We start from the raw sequence: 18,600 nt of genomic DNA, 5'->3' as shown, positions 1-18,600 counted from the left end.
GGAAAACGGGAAGTGAAAGAAGAAAGGGAAAGCACTATAACAATGGGAATTAAAATGCTTCCACCCTGCATCTTTTTTCAAGAAGGATGTTGAGCACATGATCAATCTCAGAAACCCCTGATTCATGCTGATTCCTCTTGAGGGCTCATTACAGTGATGTGTGCACACAGTGGGAATGAAAGAGCAAAATGGCTGACCAGCAAAAAGCTAAGGTGGGCAAGGTAACAGCTTTTACTGGACCAACTTCTGTTGGTGAGAGACAAGCTTCCGAGCTTACGCAGCATTCTGTAAACATAAAAGCTTGTCTCTCACTAACAGAAGTTTGGGCAGTAAAAGCTATTACCTCACCACTTTCTCTATAATATCATGGGACCAACACAGCTACAACAGTACTACAAAGAGCAAAATGGACTAGAAATAAAATGGAGGCTATATTAGTCTATATGTTAATCACTTTTTACACACAAGCCTATCTGTACCTTGAATAATCATTTGCTTTTTATACTCCTCACTCAAGCAATTATTAACCAAAATCTTGCCACACTGATTTCAATGATAGGTTCTAAAAGGCAGCAAGCCGCACAGAAATGTCAACATTTTGTATGAGTTTTTCTTTAGATGACTTGTATTGTGGTTGTTCAGTCCCACTGTAGACCAGGAATAATGCTTGTGATGTGGGGTATACAGCAGTCACAATAATCACTTCTGCTGCTATCAGATGCTTCATTTCATTTTGAAGGGTAATCACCTATAAAAGGCACCTAGGCCTTGGTGAAAACAGCCGTGATGTGCAGTGCACGTTCTACTAGGTAACAAATGTAGAAAGTTTAGTAAGAGAAAGTACAGTGATGTGTTATTTTTCTTTGTAGTGTGTGACTCTTATGCCAAATAAAGGGAAAATACCTCCAAAGACAAATAAGAGCAAAGAGTCAATCTGGACACATCCTCTCTGGCAATTAAGACCATATCACCATGTCAAGAAACCTAGGCTTAATTTACATGCAAGAGTTTTGCCAATTTAACTAAAGTTATGTCTACACAGCAGCACAGCCATGATGCTGCAACTATGCTGCTGTAGCAACATAGTGTAGACACCACCTATGTTGACTAAGACTATGTCTACACTACGCACCTCACAACAGCATGGCTGTTTCACTACAGCCACACTCTTGTAAAGCTCGCAGTGTAGCTGCTCTTTGTTGCCAGGAAAGAGCTCTCCTGTTAACAAAATAAAACCACCCCCAAGCAGGGGCGGTAGCTTCATCAGCAGGATAGCTTCCACACCAGTGCTTTGCGTCACTAAAACTTTTGTCATCCAAGGGAGGGCAGGGTGTTTCACACCCCTGAGTAACAAAAGTTTTAACGATGAAAGTGCAGGATAGACAAGACCTAAAGCATTTTTTCCATCAGTGTAACTAATCCATCTCTCAAAGAGGCAATAGCTAAATGAAAAGAAAAATTCTTCTGTCAACCTAGCCATATCTGCACATTTTTCAGAGTCCTGAGCAACAAGCTAGATCAGTCTAACTCTTGTAGACCAGGCCTCAATCACTTTAGTAAATGATGTAGTTAAATCAGTGCAACCTCTTGGCTGGACTCAGTCAAACTGGTTTAAGGGTGCCTTATCAATGTAGGATAGATAATTCAATTCTTACCAACTTGAGTTAAATCAGTAAAACGCACTCTTAAGCCAATGTAGCTAAATCGGTACAGCTTTTGTGTTTAGACAAGGCTTTACACCTTCTTTAGCCTGGCAAAAGCAGGTTAATATGACAGTCTTTCTCCACTGCCTTGCACCTTGGGTAGTCATTTATACTTATGCAAAGTCGGTTGGAAATGCTAACATTCTGACCTGATATCACTTTACAACCACATTGTATGGACGCAAATGACTACACAAGCCTGATCCTCATTTACATTAGGTCACTTGAAACCATTATGGTAGTGTAAAGGGACTGCAGAGCGACGTAAATATAATTTACATTGTATCGTTAACGGAAACGAAAATTCAGACCACAAGGCACAAGAGAGTAGAATTCTACCCTTAAAGTCCATCATATTGCAGATATCCTCCTTTGTTGCAATTTCTTGAAAGTCCTTGAGAGAACTGTATCAGCAGAAATATTGTTTTCAAAAGAATGCAAAATAGATAAGATAAACCAAACAATACCACTCGGATCGCCTTCTTTTATTACAGATTAACTAACCTCCTTTGTGGAAAAACAGAATTATCTGAGTAACCAGATCACTAATGCTAGAAAATCTCCCCCTCAAAAATTGGTTTCTAATTCTAGTGATGTAAGATGTTTAAGTCTCCCCTGCTTCCATCCCAGTTTTAGCCAAGCATTGATCAATAAATCTGGCAGTGTTCCCCAGGAAACGAGAGGTCTGTTCATCCATCAGAAAGAATTCTCAAAATAAGAAAGGAATGCAGAGTCCTAAATCAGATACGGTACTTCTTAATTTCTGTAGTTTTTTTTTTTAATCTATCTTCATATTGTATAACAGATGCAAAACTTTCTAAAAGACCAAAAAGACATCTTGCAGATTTGAACACCACATCCGAACTATAGTTAGGGACCCGTTTCCATTTTACACCATGCAATCCAGTCATACTCAGAGAAACTAGTAATGATCTAATCAATAATTCTTATATTGTAAGCTCTTTGGGGCAAGAATTGTTTCCTCATACATGTTTATACAACATCAGGGCTCTAGTCATGATAGGAACTTCAAGGTGGAGCTGGGGGGCGGAATTTTTCTGGTAAACCATTTTTCTGTTTGAAAAATGTCAAGGATCTGACTCAAATATAAAATCCTAAGTTTTAGCTCTTGACATAGTTCATCAAAACAAACTGTTCGCAGGAAAGGCTGGTTTTCATGAATTACTTGACTTGAAAAATTTTAGGCAAGGAAATACCTCTTACATTCAGCTCATATTCAAAAGATAAGCTCGAAAGCGTGTCTGGACCAACTTCTGTTAGTCAGACACAAGCTTTAGAGGTTGCGTTCACCGCTTCAGCCAATAAAAGATATTACCTTATCTACTTTTGTCTCTCTAATATCCTAGGTTCAAGAGGGCTACAACACTGCATTTAACAATTGAAAACTTTTGAGATTTTTTAATTAAAATTCCAGCTTCCAGTTCAAAATTTACTTTAATTGGCTAAATTTTTGAAACAAAAACTATCAAAATGCAACATTTTGAAATTATCAAACCAAAACATTTTGACTGACCAGAATGCACATTATTTCTTCAATATGCCATTTAATGAAAAATTGAGACTGACTTTTTGTCATGATTTGGGATAAGAAAATTTTCCCAAATCTCAAATATTTTCCCAGAACGGGAAACCAATGTCCCACTCCACTCAACTTTCTAAATATTTATTTTAGTAAAAGGCTAACAGTAATGACTAGATATGGAATTCATTTGAAGATTGAAACAATCAGGCTGATAAGGAGGTGTGAGCTGGGGGAAGCATATGCTGGATACTAGATTAGAGTTCACCAACTATTACAAAACCAGCCTCTTTTTAAGTATGAAGCAAAGACAACGAGATAAAGTCAGATTTACAGATAGTGTACCCCTCTTGCAGTAAGGGGATTGCAAAATGCATATAATTTTCAGTGTTACAATCATAGAGTTATATGGATGCATGGAGTATTAATCATGGGTATTATTCATAACAGCAGAGCATTATAGTTAAGGCCAGCCACAAGATGGAGACATGCTCACACTCACTGAGATGGCTTTTTTTAATTATAAATAAGACTGCCCTTAATTTTGGCAGATTCCAACGTACATGTGACAGTTGGGAAGTTGAAAGTTTGAATGAATTCAAAAGATTTTGAGAATATACTGTTTAGACACAGTTAACAGAAAATAAATGTTTGCAAATACACAATTTTATTCTTTAAAAAAGATCAAGTAGGCATGCACATTTGACATATGAAAGCAGCTTCCACATTCATAAATCAGATCCACAGTATACAGACTTACAGTAAGTCCTCACTTAAGGTTGTAGTTATGTTCCTGAAAAATGCGACTTTAAATGAAACGATGTTAAGCAAATCCAATTTCCCTATAAGAATTAATGTAAATAAGGGGGTTAGGTTCCAGGGAAATTTTTTTCACCAGACAAAAGACTATCTTTTTATATATATTATATATATATATAAATTTACACACACACATAGTATAAGTCTTAAACACACACACACACACACACACACACACACACACACACACACACACACACACACACACACACAAAATTGGCTGAGCCCTCAAGGGTTAACTCTGTCACTCTACAAGGCAGAAGGAATGGAGGGAGATATGCGCATTTCTCCTTTAAGGATACTGCCTTGTTAATTAGATCAGCTTGCCGAGACCACAGCTGCTGCAAACTCCCTCCGTCCTGAGCCCTAGTGTGTCCCCCCCAGCTCTATGGAAGATGAGGTAAGTGGGGTGCAGGAGCAGGGGCGAAGGGGAACACCCTGACATTAGTTCCCCTCTTCCTTCCCTCTCCCCCACACAGCAAGCAGGAGTCTCAGGGAGCAGCTCCAAGGCAGAGCGCAGGAGCAGCACGTGGCAATGGGGGGAGGGACAGCTGAACTGCCGGCAGCTGCTGCACAGGGAACTTAGGGGAGCAGGGAGCTGATAGAGGGGCTGCCAGTCCACCCTAGTTCCAAGCTCCCATCAGCTAGCTACAACGGGCTGCTCTTCCTGCAAACAGTAGACAAAGCAAGTAGCTGCCAAACAATGTTAGAAGGGAGCATTGCACACTTTTAAACAAGCATGTTCCTTAATTGATCAGCAACCTAACAACGAAACGTTAACCAGGACGATTTTAAGTGAGGAGTCACTGTACTTCATACTAAAATAGGGTTGGCGAAGATGGAAAATCCAAAATTTCTTTTGCTAACCTAATTTATTTCTACTAGAGGCTTTTGCAATGGCATATGGACAGAAGATACTGGCAGAAACAGAAGGGGACAGATCCTCCAGCTGGTATAGATTGGTGTAGCTTCACTGAAGCCAATGGAACTATGCCAGTTTATGCCGAGGATCTGGCTCAACCATAAAAATCACAGAAATAGTTTTAACTGTTGACATAGATCAGTAACCGATAGGAATGCAAAACAATACAGAATGAAAATCCATTCTGAAATGTAATAGCCTAATATTCAACTTGGCACTTCCCTTTCCTGGTACTTTTAATTGGAAATGCACTAAAAATATCTAAGTGATCTACAACTGCCCAAGTGTGAACCCACTCTAATCAGTGAAATAATTTTAAAGTGCTTCAGTTGCACATTTTAATATAAGTTGTGTCTCAAAAGCCATGGAAATTTCTACAGAAGCACATTGCAACTGCTTTCTGACACAGCAGATCTGCCCCAGGATTCCATACCATACTTGGCAGGAAAAGCTACGAGGTAAGGCAGGCTAGAAAGGCTGCTCTTTATCTGGCTTCATCTCCAGTTTTCAGCAATATGTCAAAACATTCAGAGCATGAACCTTTTAAAGCATCGAATGGCTTCAAGGTAACTCAGTTCTTCCAACTAACTCCCATTGACCTTCTGTTATTCAGGGTGCTCAAGATACGGTACTAGCGCAGTGACAAGCTGAAGGAGACAAGTTTCATTTTCAGAAAACTGCAGAATCCTTTTCAAGAATAATGCTTTATTTATAAAATGCCATCCCCCTAAGAAAGGGAAAAGCCAAAATACAAAGCTAGGAATATGTACACTTATTTATCATGCCTGTGCTCCCTTATTTATAGATATAAAATTTAAAAATGTGATGATCAGAATCTTAAAGTTTGAACTTTTTTTATATTACTAAGATCATAGAACAAATCATTTTGTCATGCAGGTGGCATGTAAGACATTTCTTTAACCTCATCACTCTTGAAAACAGAGCACAAGCTTCTCTTCGAAGAACACGCCATCCATAACTGAAGGTTTTGAATACCATTTTTAGCACTCATTCATCTCTATAATAAATGCAACTTACAAACTGAATACTGTAAATCATTCTGAAAATACTCCCAAAACAGCTGCCAATATTCTTTGGCCATAGCTGCCCAGCAAATTCACAGAAATGCACAAAATTGCGTGTTAAGAAATGATATTGTACAAAGGGACACAATGCATTCATTCTACTGACAGCTGTATTTCTTCCAACCAAACATCAGAGAATCCAGTGCTTACATTCAGTGGTCCCAAGTGATAGTAATTATTTCCCAATCAATAGCTGTTTCCATATAATGTTTGAATACCCTACACACAACTCCAGTAGACATTCTACATGCCCAAGTGCCGTATCAAAGATTTGCTGGTTGTTCCTTTCATTGCTGGTTAGCATGCAAAATGCACAAAGCTAGTTGTTTCAGAGTGGTAGCTGTGTTAGTCTGTATCAGCAAAAAGAACCAGGAGTACTTGTGGCATCCTAGAGACTAACAAATTTATTAGAGCATAAACTTTCTTGGGCTAAAGCCCACTTCTAAAGCACACCTGGCCAAATTCTGTTCTGTTACCCCCCAGGTAACTGCAATAAATGGCATTCTGGATTTCCAATGTGTAACTGAAACTGACAGCAGAATATGGGCCAACAAATAGAGTGGGGTATAAAATCAAATCAGTGCCCCCTTCATCAAAAGAGGTTAACCTTATTGTACTGTTTGTCATAACAATTATCTATCCTAAAGGAAACTGGCAATTGCATTTTTGCAGTCCTTGCTTCAATAGGCATCAAATCATTTAAGATATTCACAGGCCATGATTCTGGATTCCAGACAGAAAAATATCTTGTTACTTCCATTGCTAAAAAACTCTCTTCTCTCTTCAGTGCAGATACTAAGAAAAGGAAATGAGTAACAGCAATTTTCTTCCATTATTGCACACAACTGTGAAATTCTAAGATGAGACCTACACGATGCAGGGGCTGAAAATTCCCATATTTGTTATAGATTTCTTTTTAATGTATATTTTGTTTTTAATCCATATCACTGAATCTGAATTATGAGTACACTTAAAGAAAAGACTTCTTCAAAACTATGAAGGTAGATCAAAACAAACCTATAAACTCTTTAAAACAACAACCAACAACAACAACAACAAAACACCCAACTCTGGACTCCTTATAATTGGGATAAATTGTTTAAACTGAATTTAGATAATTTCAGATTAACGATTATACTAATAATAAAATAGTATGCAAGTAGCACCAATGTGTTAAGCACTTTGCAGATAAGTAAGCAAACAAGATTCTTGCCATAAAAAATTTACAATGTACAGACAAAGGATGGAGGGAAGGGATGCAATATTAAGCAAAAGTGAATGAACAGTGAATTTTAGCATGTATCTATAGGTTGTTTAAAAAAAAGTTGTCAAGGAGGGCTAGGTTTTATAGGCCTTTTAAAATAAGTATGATTAAGGGAGGACTTGAAAGAGAGAAGTGAAACATAGCAGATCAAGTCAGGGAAGGGCCCATGCCTTGGGGATAGCTTGAAAAAAGGAAATAAGATGAGACTGGAAGGATATAAGGGCTTTTTAAATATGGCTTAGGCAGAGCAAAGCATTATCATGGAATGGGATATTTATTTTCTTGGCTCCTAATACCAGCGAGCTAAAAACTCTCCCAAAGGATCTGTTTTAGGCTGAAATTTCTGAACGAGAAATGAATTAAAAAAATCTTTGAAGAAAATTAATTCAGACTTTTGCAGTAAGAAGAACATGAAAAATAGGGATTTGTAGCCATTCAAAATCTTGCTCAAATGTGAGATTTTATGTTGTAACCCAGAGTAGGTTTTAGTTTACTTTTTTTTTTTTTTTTTTTAATTTGGTGTGTACATAATCATAACAACATAGGAATTACCAGACTGGATCAGATCCGACATCCAAATAGTCCAGTATCCCTCTCCTATAGCGGCCAGTATCCAGTGCTTCAGAGAACCTCACAGCAGGCAGTTGTGGAATAATCTTCCCCTTCCAACCCCCACCCTTCCACTAGGTCTCATTCTCAGTGGTTTAACTCTGAAGCATGAGGTTCAATATCCCTTTCACGCAATTTATCATTAATTAAAACTGAATATTCTTGCTATCAATCTAAAATGTCCAATTTGAATTTTGTATATTCTTAACTTACTCTTCTTGTTCTAGTTCAGCTGTAATTTGCACCCTACCCTTTACTGGATACACTGATACTGTTTTATTATCACTATCTTTAATATGTGTCCAATTTACAGGCTCCTCAGTTCCTAGCAGATTTCCTCTCACTCTTGACTTAAATACACCCTCAAATCTTATTTATTTCATCTGCCAGTAGTCCAGTTTCATTTGGATTATGGTGGAACCCAGCCCCTCTCCATAGGCTCCACTTTGCCAAAATATTCCCCAGTGTTTAATAAATTTATCTGCCTTTTTGCACCATCTTCTCAGCCAGGCATTGAAATCCTGAAGTCCCTACTGCCTGGTTGAACATTTTAGAGAAAGCTACCACTGATGTCCTGGATCTAAGTTTTCCACCTGGAATTTTTATCTTCCAGAACCTCTCCTGCACTTCCCTATGCCATTTGTACCAACAGAGACAACCACCATAGGTTCTGTTTAGGTTTTTTGTGATATCTGCCATGTTTGCACCTAGCAGGCAAGTCATGATGCAGTTTGCACAGTAACCACATACCCATTGTCTATATTTCCATTGATCTATCACTTGCCATTTTGAAAGAGACTTTAAAAGAAAAGGAGAGTCGAAGGCAGAAAACATATTGACTCAGTACACTCTGTCATACTGTTAATAACGTTCACCAACAGAAGCAAAGAGTGCAATTCACTACAGCACTAAGGCACTGCAACTTTCTGGCAAACAATTCTTTTGCCATGAAAGAACATTTTCCCTAAATGAAGGGCCGTCTCTTTCTGATTCATGTCTAAAACTTGAACATCAAAACAGGCCCAGGATGTACTGAAGAGAGAATGTACACTTGTGTTTAAATATTGTATATCACTTTTATAATATCACAAATTACACTTTTGCATCCATAATTACAGTCAGAACAGGTGCTATAAAAGGCACACTTTAAAGTGTGGCATCTATGGAAACAACACATGCCACCAATCACTGTTATCTATAACGATGTTCAGGTCCTGGGATATAGTGGAAGGCAACAGAATGACAATAGAACCACAGTAAATCTTTTATATCAAAAGATTTTAAAATAATCACTAACAGATTTTGCTATAATAGGGCTTCATGTACCAGTATAATTATGATGTTTTGGAGGAATGAAGGGAGAAATCTTTGCCTTAATGAGTTCCTGAAAATGAACAAGTCAAACTTATCTGCAGATGAGACAGCAATCATTTTAACTGTAAACCATACAGTTTCAAAATTGAGTACATTAGTTGATTTCCATGAATGCTACACTGATGTATGTTCATTTTCAAATAACTATTTAAAAGAAGTACAGACAGCTTAGAGTTTTCAACTGTAAATTTTTGCATATTTTACCTTTCGTAAACTCAACAAGCTAAACTTTGAGATTTGTGGGCTCTTGGTAGATACTAAGCACTTTGTGTGGATTTGACACACTAACAGGAGAAACACAATAATTTGCTATCACTTCATTTAACAGAAAAGAAGTGCTTTATGTGAATCACTGAAATGCAGTAATGGAGTCTGATGGCAGAGGGTGCTATGTTGTATAGGGATTGTATAAGGAATGGAAAAAGAAAGAGGACTGCTGTAAGGAAGCTGTTAAGAGCCAGGCTGCCCCATTAGATACAAGAGGAGAATTTGTCTGACTCTGTGTACTAGCTCAGCTGCACTTTTAATGCTTTGAGGATAGTTTTTACTATTACAGTACGAATACCTAATACAGTTTTTTCCCTTAGTCCTCTTCATCTTGATTACCACTGGTGCATTACACCAGCACTCAAAAGAGCCACTCTGAACTCTTCTCCCTGTGTTAGGTCTGAACCCTAGATTTTTTCCTGCCCAGGCAGAAAACAGTCTCCCTTGTTTATTATTCAAGAGCCGGATTCTGTTCCCACCGTAATTCCTGGAAGTTTTGCCACTGACTTTTGTAGCTATAGGATTTGGTCCTAACAGAATAAATCTGGGCCTTGTCATCCATGTATGCCAAATACTAGTCTGTGGCAATAAGCATGAGTGGTAGTGGGAAAAGTGGAGATGCTCCTACTTCTTTATTTGGCGCCAGTGCAACTGCTGCTGGAATACGGTGTCCAGTTCTAATGTCCACAATTCAAAAAGGATGTTGATAAATTGGAAGGGGTTCAAAGAAGAGCCACAAGAATAATTAAAGGGTTAGAAAACAGGCCTTATTGTACTCCTTGAGTATTACTATCTATTTAGCTTAAAGAGCTCCATTTTGTGTGAAATTAGAAATTATAGGCAACTTATTTAAAAAATTGGATTGGCTCTCATTGCATTTTCAGGATTGCAAAGAAGAGTTTGGAGTCCTGAAGAAACAGCTGAAAACAAGTAGGCAGAGGCAATATTCCAATGCATTTCCCTATATTTACTATAGCAAATATCCTGAATACTGCAAAAATTGGAGTAAAGTTATTTTGGTGTCAAAGATTATTGACAAATTTAAGGGTGACCACTGTTTGGAGCAGTGGGCAAAAGAGGACCAGGTGGCTGGGCAGTATGACAAGGAGAGCAAGGGGAAGAAGGTGGCAGAAAAGTATATGTGGGGGGAGTGGAGGACTAGTCAGCAGAGAGCCAAGGGCAGGAAGCGAGAGGAAAAGTATAGATGGGAAGGAGATGAAATTAAGAGTCTGATTAAGTGTTTTTCAAAGGGACAAAACACGGTGCATTTAATATTGACCCATTTACCAACAGTTAATATTTTTCCATTTACAAAATTGCTGGAATTGCCCACAGATGTCATGCAGTAGCAAATGAGGAGGTGAGTGGTCTGCACAATGGTGAACAAAAGGATAGTTTGAGATCCATGAGAAAATCTCTCTAGTAAGACATGGTCCACACTATGAAAAGGTTTGGAAACACCTGCACAAAAGGCTATAGTTATAACTAGCAAGATGACTCTTAGCAGCTGCTGTGTCCACTGGTGGCAAAAGAATAAGAGGGATGGGGAAGACATAGATTAAATGGAGAAAAAGTAACACAATTTCCTCCATCTGTCTGCAAATACAGAATAGCATTTTTTTTTTAAAAAGGGCCGTAGATTCACTGACTCGTTCCAACATTACATTCCAGTTGCAGTAGAATTACAGATTTCAACAATAACTGGCAAACTGTTATGTTATTAATCTCTAGTTGCTTCTGCCATATCCTCAAATCCCTAGATAACCTTTTAGTAACTATGGAGCCCTCCCTTACTGACTGTAGGGGTTAGCACAGAGTATCTCAACACCAATATAGAAATCCTTTTAAATGAGGTTAGTTACTGCTTGTGAAAACAATTGGTAATGAAACCACAATCAAGAAATCAATTCAAATGTTGAAAAGTATCTGACTATCCTGAGATTAATACCTTCTCTTTGTTAAATACATATTTAAAGATTAGGTAGCACTTTACCAGTGACATAAGTACAGTGGTACTTATAAGTACAAATTCTGCCCTATATATCCATGCAAAAACACTCACTGGACCAAATTCTTATCATGTAGAACACAATGCCAAAATACCCATGGACTCCAGTGGGCCCAAGATCTGGCCCACTGCTTGCAATGGAAGCTGCATGGATGTAACCACAGAACATAATTTGCTCAACTAAATTTAGTAACGGTCTTAAATGCACATTTTAACTTTTATTACACCAATAAAATGTAAAGTCCTCTCATCACAAAGCATCTTTTCAGATACTGAGAGCAGCACAGTGTCACCACTCATTCCTGGCCACGGTTTATTCCTCCATTAAACCCAGCCAGGTCACTTCCTGTGTACATCTCACTATCTAGTCAGTGATCAGCCTCTAGATCTGACTGTCTTGGTTGCTTTCACACACTCTCTTTTGGCATCCTATCATCAGTTTGTCTTCTACAGAGTCCCAGCTGTTGTAATCCTTTTTAATACAGTTAATCCCTTACACTGACTTCACATCCTACTCTCCTTCTAACTTTGTCTCAAAATCATTCCACTTTACACCTGCCATCTTCCGAATAACTCTCATCTCTACTGCCTCTAGCCTTCTGATGTCTGTTTTCATTTAATGCAACTGCTCCCAGACCACAGAGTAATACTGTTACTGGTCTGATAATTTTTCACTTTGGTACCAAACATACTATTTTTATTAGCACGTCTCCTTTTAACCTTATCCTTGCTGGAACTATCGGCACTTATCAAGCTTCCTAGGTACATATAAGATTTTACTTGTCTGAGACTCCACTGCTGCGTTTCAATACTTTATCTATTGTCCCTTTCCCAAGATGAAGTGGTTGTAAGTCCAAGCTGACTACACCAATTTACCAAGGTAGGGAAGAGGATCATTAATTCAAACATGTTTGCCATTTATACAATGTCATCTGCGTAAGCTAAGGAGCTTAACTCCAGATCACCCAACATCACACTCTCCAACTCACAGGCGCTGACTTTCCATTGTGCTAGGGGTGCTCGACCCCCTCACCCCACCTCTGTCCTGCCAGCCCCAGCCCCATCTCTTCCCTCCCTCTCTTCCAAGTGCCACATCCTTGCTCTTCTTCCCATCCCCCGTCCTTCTGCACACAACAACAGTTGATTGTAGTGGGCAGGTAGCTCTGGGGGAGGGGGTGGTGCTGATAGGGGGGCTGCTGGTGGGTGCTCCAATCCCCACCATTTTTCCCCCATGAGTGCTCCAGCTCTGGATCACCCAAGGAGTCGGCGCCTATGCTCCAACTTGTTTGCCATTCTTAAGGTTCAATTTAAGAACATCATGATGCCCCTTTGTCTTACACCAAACTTTAACCTGAACCACTTGCTTAATTTTTCAGCAATTCTTACAGCATAAAAGAATGAAGGTATTAAGGGCTAAATTCCACTAACCCCTAGGACTGATCTATGGGCAAATAGCATGGTGGGTCTGGTGATACATTCAGCACTAGAATCTTCTCTTTAGCTCAGGGCAGGATCACTCAGGGTGGCCATGGGGAAAAATATGTTCTTGAGTGTCCTTGCTGCCCAAAAAGGAGAACACACAGGCAGCTAGTACTGCATACTGCAGCATGCATCCAGGAACCTGGGGCCTGACTTCCTCAAGCAAAGAGATCACGTCCCCTTGAGGTTGTAACATACTAGTAAAAGCGGTAGCTTGTTGCCTCAATATATTATTCTTGTAATCTTGTCCTGAAGCTGCATAGGGCGAGAGGGAAGTAGTTATATCTACCTTCTGCTCCTACTACAACATATACACAGAAGGGGGTAAGATTCTGTATTAAACCCACGAAGTTCTTGCGGAAGTCTCAGTCTGGTACAGAGCTAGGTTACAAGACAGAAAGCCACCTTCTATACTAGTAAATATAGGACCACAATCCATTGCCAGCACTAGCAATAGTGGAAAGTATACTGTGGACAGAGTTCAGCAGTTTTAACCACTGTATCACATAACCATGCTTTGAACAAACCACATGGTGGTAAAAATGCCTGAACCCTGTTTTATCCTAGAAAATCAGTGGCACATTACAGGAACCATTTTTGTTAGGGCAGAGAAGGCCCAAGAGGCTAGCATGTCCTTGTTGCCCCATATAGTGGGCCCATTTTCACTCTATCAAAGTAATAAATATTAAAGCTAGATATTCACCAGAACAAATAATTCTAGTCTCTAATTTTCCAACCTCACAAATGGAGGGCCTTTCATTTTAGATTCCTCAATCCATACCGACAATAAATGTTACTTCCTGAACAAATGATATTACAAATGATAATATTAAACTTCATTTTATTTTAAGTGAAAAGCCACAAATTAACCAACATCTATGATTATTGTAGCTGCCTCTAGATTATGCGACTCTTTCATTTCATGTGTCAGGGAGAGTCCTTTTTTTATTAATTATGACCATCATTCAGAAATACCAGCTGCTTTAAATTTTACAAACCTTTAAAATGAAAGAGGCCTACCTTAACATCAAAGTTGCAGTCAAGTCTTCTGATTAACACAATGAAAGCACTGGAGGAGTTGTCTTTCAGTGGTGGAGGTGCTATGGACTCACATGCATTCTCTGGTTTTGAATTTATTAGGAAGCCCTGAAACAAAGTCATAGCATACTATCAGTTCTAGCTCTGTGTGACATAACGCAAGTGCTAGGGAAAAATCATACTTTCCAAAAGAAAGCCAAACGAATTCCTAGAGCTCAATCTTGTATCCCTGTGAATTTTACATTGCATTACATTTTATTTATTTACATAAGATCTTTAATACCAAAGTGCTGCTTGGGGTTACAGAGAAAACACAATGTCAAACTGAATATATACATGAGTTTCTCTTAATTTTCCTGTTCGCTTGTAACTAGAAATACTGCAAATTCTGAAGTGACATTAGTAACTAGTGTATGTATAGTTCAGTATAGGGAACACTGCACATAACACAGTAACATTATCAAGATGATTTTTTTTTTTAAAAGGCCTGCTCACTGTAATTAATAGAACCACAGGCACACTAAGCCAACAAGCACAATTTTTTTTAAATTGGTTTTAATTAATAATGCACCACCATATGACATACAGAGTACAACATCATTAAAGCAGTATAAAACGTTATTCACCTGTTGGACAAATAAGAAGAAGAGTAACACCAGGCAATCAATAGCACAGCAATACCAGGCAGTCAGTCATGCTAAAGCCTTTTTAGCATAGTGGAGATCTTGAATATTAATATAAGGAAATTAAAAGATTCTATTTTATTTTGTAACTTTCCATAGCTGCAGGTCTTCTAATTCTAAGGAGGGGAAGTAAGCTGCCTTTTGCTGACAAAACAGGAAAGGTGTATACACCACACAAGTACTTTTGGCAACAAACCTTTTTTGTTTTGCTGACAAAATAAAAACTCTCTCAATGGAGAGGCATAAAGCTTTTTGCAGCAAAGTTAGACCAAAAAATCGTCAGCGTAGACATTGCTGTTTGTTTTGTCAACATAACTGGCTTCCTAGCCCTGGCCAAAATGGCAATGAGGGGTATGAAAAAAGCCACCCTCCTCACTGACAAAAGTTTCAACGACAAAAGTGCTGGTGTGAGCAGCGCTATGTCCGCAGGAGAGGTTCTCCTGCGGGTGTAGCTAATGCTACTCATTGGGGCTAACTCTCTCCTGCTAGCAAAGAGTGGCTACATCGAAGACTTTACAACAGCACAGCTGGAGCAGTACAGCTATGAGGTCAGTAGTGTAGATGTGGTCAAAGACCTTGCTTAAATGGTCTGACTGTATGACATTTCCTCCCTGAGCTCCATGGGTATGGTGAGAGAAAAAACAATTCCTTCCCTGTTCCTAACCATTGGTTCCCTGGCCTGTCCACTACATACCTCCTCTTATTTTCGTTGCAGTACATGCTACAGAGACTTCCCTCCCACTCCTGTACAGGGGCTTGACAAGATATGTCTATGCTGCAATTAGACACCTGCAGCTGGCCCATACCTGCTGACTCAGGCTTGCAGGGCTTGGGTTAAGGGGCTGTTTAATTGTGACGCAGACATTAAAAGTATAACCTGTTTGTCTGCCTGGTAATACGTTGCTGATGAGACACGCTATGCTTATTTGACTCTTTAATCTTTTCATTCATAAATCCACACCTCCTCCATCACCCATTTCCCATCTCCTCTTGAATCCATTTTGTTTCTCTTCTGTCTGTATGTTTTGCCTACATTGCAGATATGGTCATATGGCAGCCTCTGAGAAAAGGATTACCTTCTCTGTTCCCCTGAATACACAGCACAAACCTGCACTGGCGATTCTTGCTCCCTTAATTTGAAATAGATATTTAATGTATTTTCTCTAGAGGTATTATGTTGCATTATTCCAAGTTGATTTCCATTTTCTGTCCCCATTAGTAACCTCTCTAGGCCCCTTTGTATTATTTCTGTCGTCTCCAGTACTTACAGCATTTCCTAATTTAGTATCTCATATATATTTCATTACCTCGCTCTTTCATTTTAACTTATTAAATAAGATGGGAGCAAGCATTAATTCCTGCTAGACCCCATTACGCACCTCCCAGCAATGTGCCATGTTACCCTTTATCAGTGCCCTTTGTTTCCGAGACTTCTGCCAGTTTTCAAGCCATTCCTATCCAAGTCAATGTGAAGTAATTTGGAGTGTGAGTGATGATGTACTAAAATCTATATCACACTCACCTACTGCATTTTTTTCACCCACTGACTATAGGCTAAACTGTGATATTTAGTTTCACTGCAGGGTAGGGATGGGGCAGAGCAGATCCATGTGATGGGGGAGGAAGTTCCTCACTGCCTAGTAGCACCTTCCCACACTGTATAGCTCTGTAAAGACTAGCCACATTCTGGCCCACAGTAATTAGGAGGTTGGGGGGTTTCTTAAAGTAATCAAGCCTGTACCCAGAAAGATAATGGAGCAAATAATTAAGCAATCAATTTACAAACATCTAAAAGATAAGCTGATAAGTAACAGTCAGTATGGATTTGTCCCGAACAAATTGTGTCAAACCAACCTGATAGCTTACTTTGACAGGGTAACAAGCCCTGTGGATGAGGGGAGAAGCGGAAGACATGGTATATCTTGACTTGACCTTCTCATAAACAAACTAGGGAAATGCAACCTAGATACAACTACTATCAGGTGGGTACATAACTGGTTGGAAAACAGTCCTCAGAGAGTAGTTATCAGTGGTTCACAGACATGCTGGAAGGGCATAACAATTGGGGTCCCGCAGGGATCAGTTTTGGGTCAGTTCTGCTCAATATCTTCATCAGTGATTTAGACAATGGCATAGAGAGCATAAAGTTTGCGGATGATACCAATCTGGGAGGGGTTGCAAGTGTTTTGGAGGATAGGATTTTAATTCAAAATGATCTGGAAAAACTGGATAAATGGTCTGAAGTAAATAGGATGAAATTCAATAAGGACAAACGCAAAGTACCCCACTTAAGAAGCAACAATCAGTTGCACACATACAAAATGGGAAATGACTGTCTAGGAAGAAGTACTGTGGAAAGGGATCTGGGACTCATAGCGGACCACAAGCTAAATATGAATCAACAGTGTAACACTGTTGCAAAAGAAGCAAACATCATTCTGGGATGTATTAGCAGGAGTACTGTAAGACATGAGAAGTAATTCTTCCACTCTACTTCAGGCTGATTAGGCCTCAACTGAAGTATTGTCCAATTCTGGGCACCACATTGCAAGAAAGATGTGAACAAATGGGAGAAAGTCCAAAGAAGAGCAACAAAAATGATTAAAGATCTAGAAAATATGACCTATGAGGGAAGATTGAAAAAATTGGGTTTGTTTAGTCTAGAAAAGAGAAGACTGAAAGGGGACATGATAACAGTTTTCAAAAGGTTTGTCATAAACAGATAGTTAAGGGTCAATGCCTCTTTTACCTGTAAAGGGTTAAGAAGCTCAGTAAACCTGGCTGACACCTGACCAGAGGACCAATAAGGGGACAAGATACTTTCAAATCTTGGTGGAGGGAAGTCTTTGTTTGTGCTTTTTGTTTTGGGTGTTATTCGCTCTTGGGACTAAGAGGGACCAGACGTCCATCCAGGCTCTCCAAATCTTTCTAAACCAGTCTCACATGTTTCAAAATTGTAAGTAACAGCCAGGCAAGGCGGATTAGTTTTATTTTTGTTTTCTCATCTTGTAAATGTCCTTTTTTGCTGAGAGGATTTTATCTCTGTTTGCTGTAACTTTGAACCTAAGGCTAGAGGGGGTTCCTCTGGGCTATACGAATTTGATTACCCTGTAAAGTATTTTCCATCCTGATTTTACAGAGATGATTTTTATCTTTCTTCTTTAATTAAAAGCTTTCTTTTTAAGAACCTGATTGATTTTTCCTTGTTTTAAGATCCAAGGGGATTGGATCTGGATATACCATGGATTGGTGGGGGAAAGGAGGGGGGATGGTTAATTTCTCCTTGTTTTAAGATCCAAGGGGTTTGGATCTGTATTCACCAGGGAATTGGTGAAGCCTCTCAAGGCTGCCCAGGGAAGGGAAGGTTTTGGGGGGGACAAGAAGTGCTCCAGACACTGAAATATCTGGATGGTGGCAGAGTTACCAGATCTAAGCTAGTAATTAAGCTTAGAAGTATCCATGCAGGTCCCCACTTTTGTACCCTAAAGTTCAGAGTGGGGAAGTGTAGGGGACCCAGGAAGACTTTGTCACAGCCTAGTTAGGGCTTGCGCTTTCTCAAAAAAAGGTTATTAGCGGACACAGTATGCTAGCAGACGCTGCTTGTAACTGGTTAGAACTGCCCTGTGTGGGAAGCCCCGGTGTTTTGAGGAACTGCAGAAAGCCCCTGGCCAGAGGCCGGGGGGGGGGGGGGGCGGCCATGGCTGTTGAAAAGCCCCCAATTGCATATGTATGTGCTGCTTTGCATGGTATTAGCATGATGCTATAATTGCTGTGGGCCAGTGGTTGCGTGTTGGACTTCGCACCAGGCC

At 39.4% G+C, this 18,600-nt stretch overlaps 1 protein-coding gene across 2 annotated transcripts in view; it reads right to left on the bottom strand.

Moving 5' to 3' along the window:
- RNF13 (ring finger protein 13) overlaps positions 1–18,600 on the bottom strand; it is a 91,577-nt gene that overhangs the window by 58,453 nt on the left and 14,524 nt on the right. For both annotated transcript variants that reach the window (XM_050966066.1, XM_050966065.1), the window contains exon 4: positions 14,091–14,216. In XM_050966066.1, coding sequence (XP_050822023.1) covers positions 14,091–14,216 — 126 coding nt within the window. The remainder of the gene's footprint in view (positions 1–14,090; positions 14,217–18,600) is intronic.

Source organism: Gopherus flavomarginatus, chromosome 8 (genome assembly GCF_025201925.1).
Source record: "Gopherus flavomarginatus isolate rGopFla2 chromosome 8, rGopFla2.mat.asm, whole genome shotgun sequence".
NCBI lineage: Eukaryota > Metazoa > Chordata > Testudines > Testudinidae > Gopherus > Gopherus flavomarginatus.
This window is presented reverse-complemented; position numbering and strand designations above follow the sequence as displayed.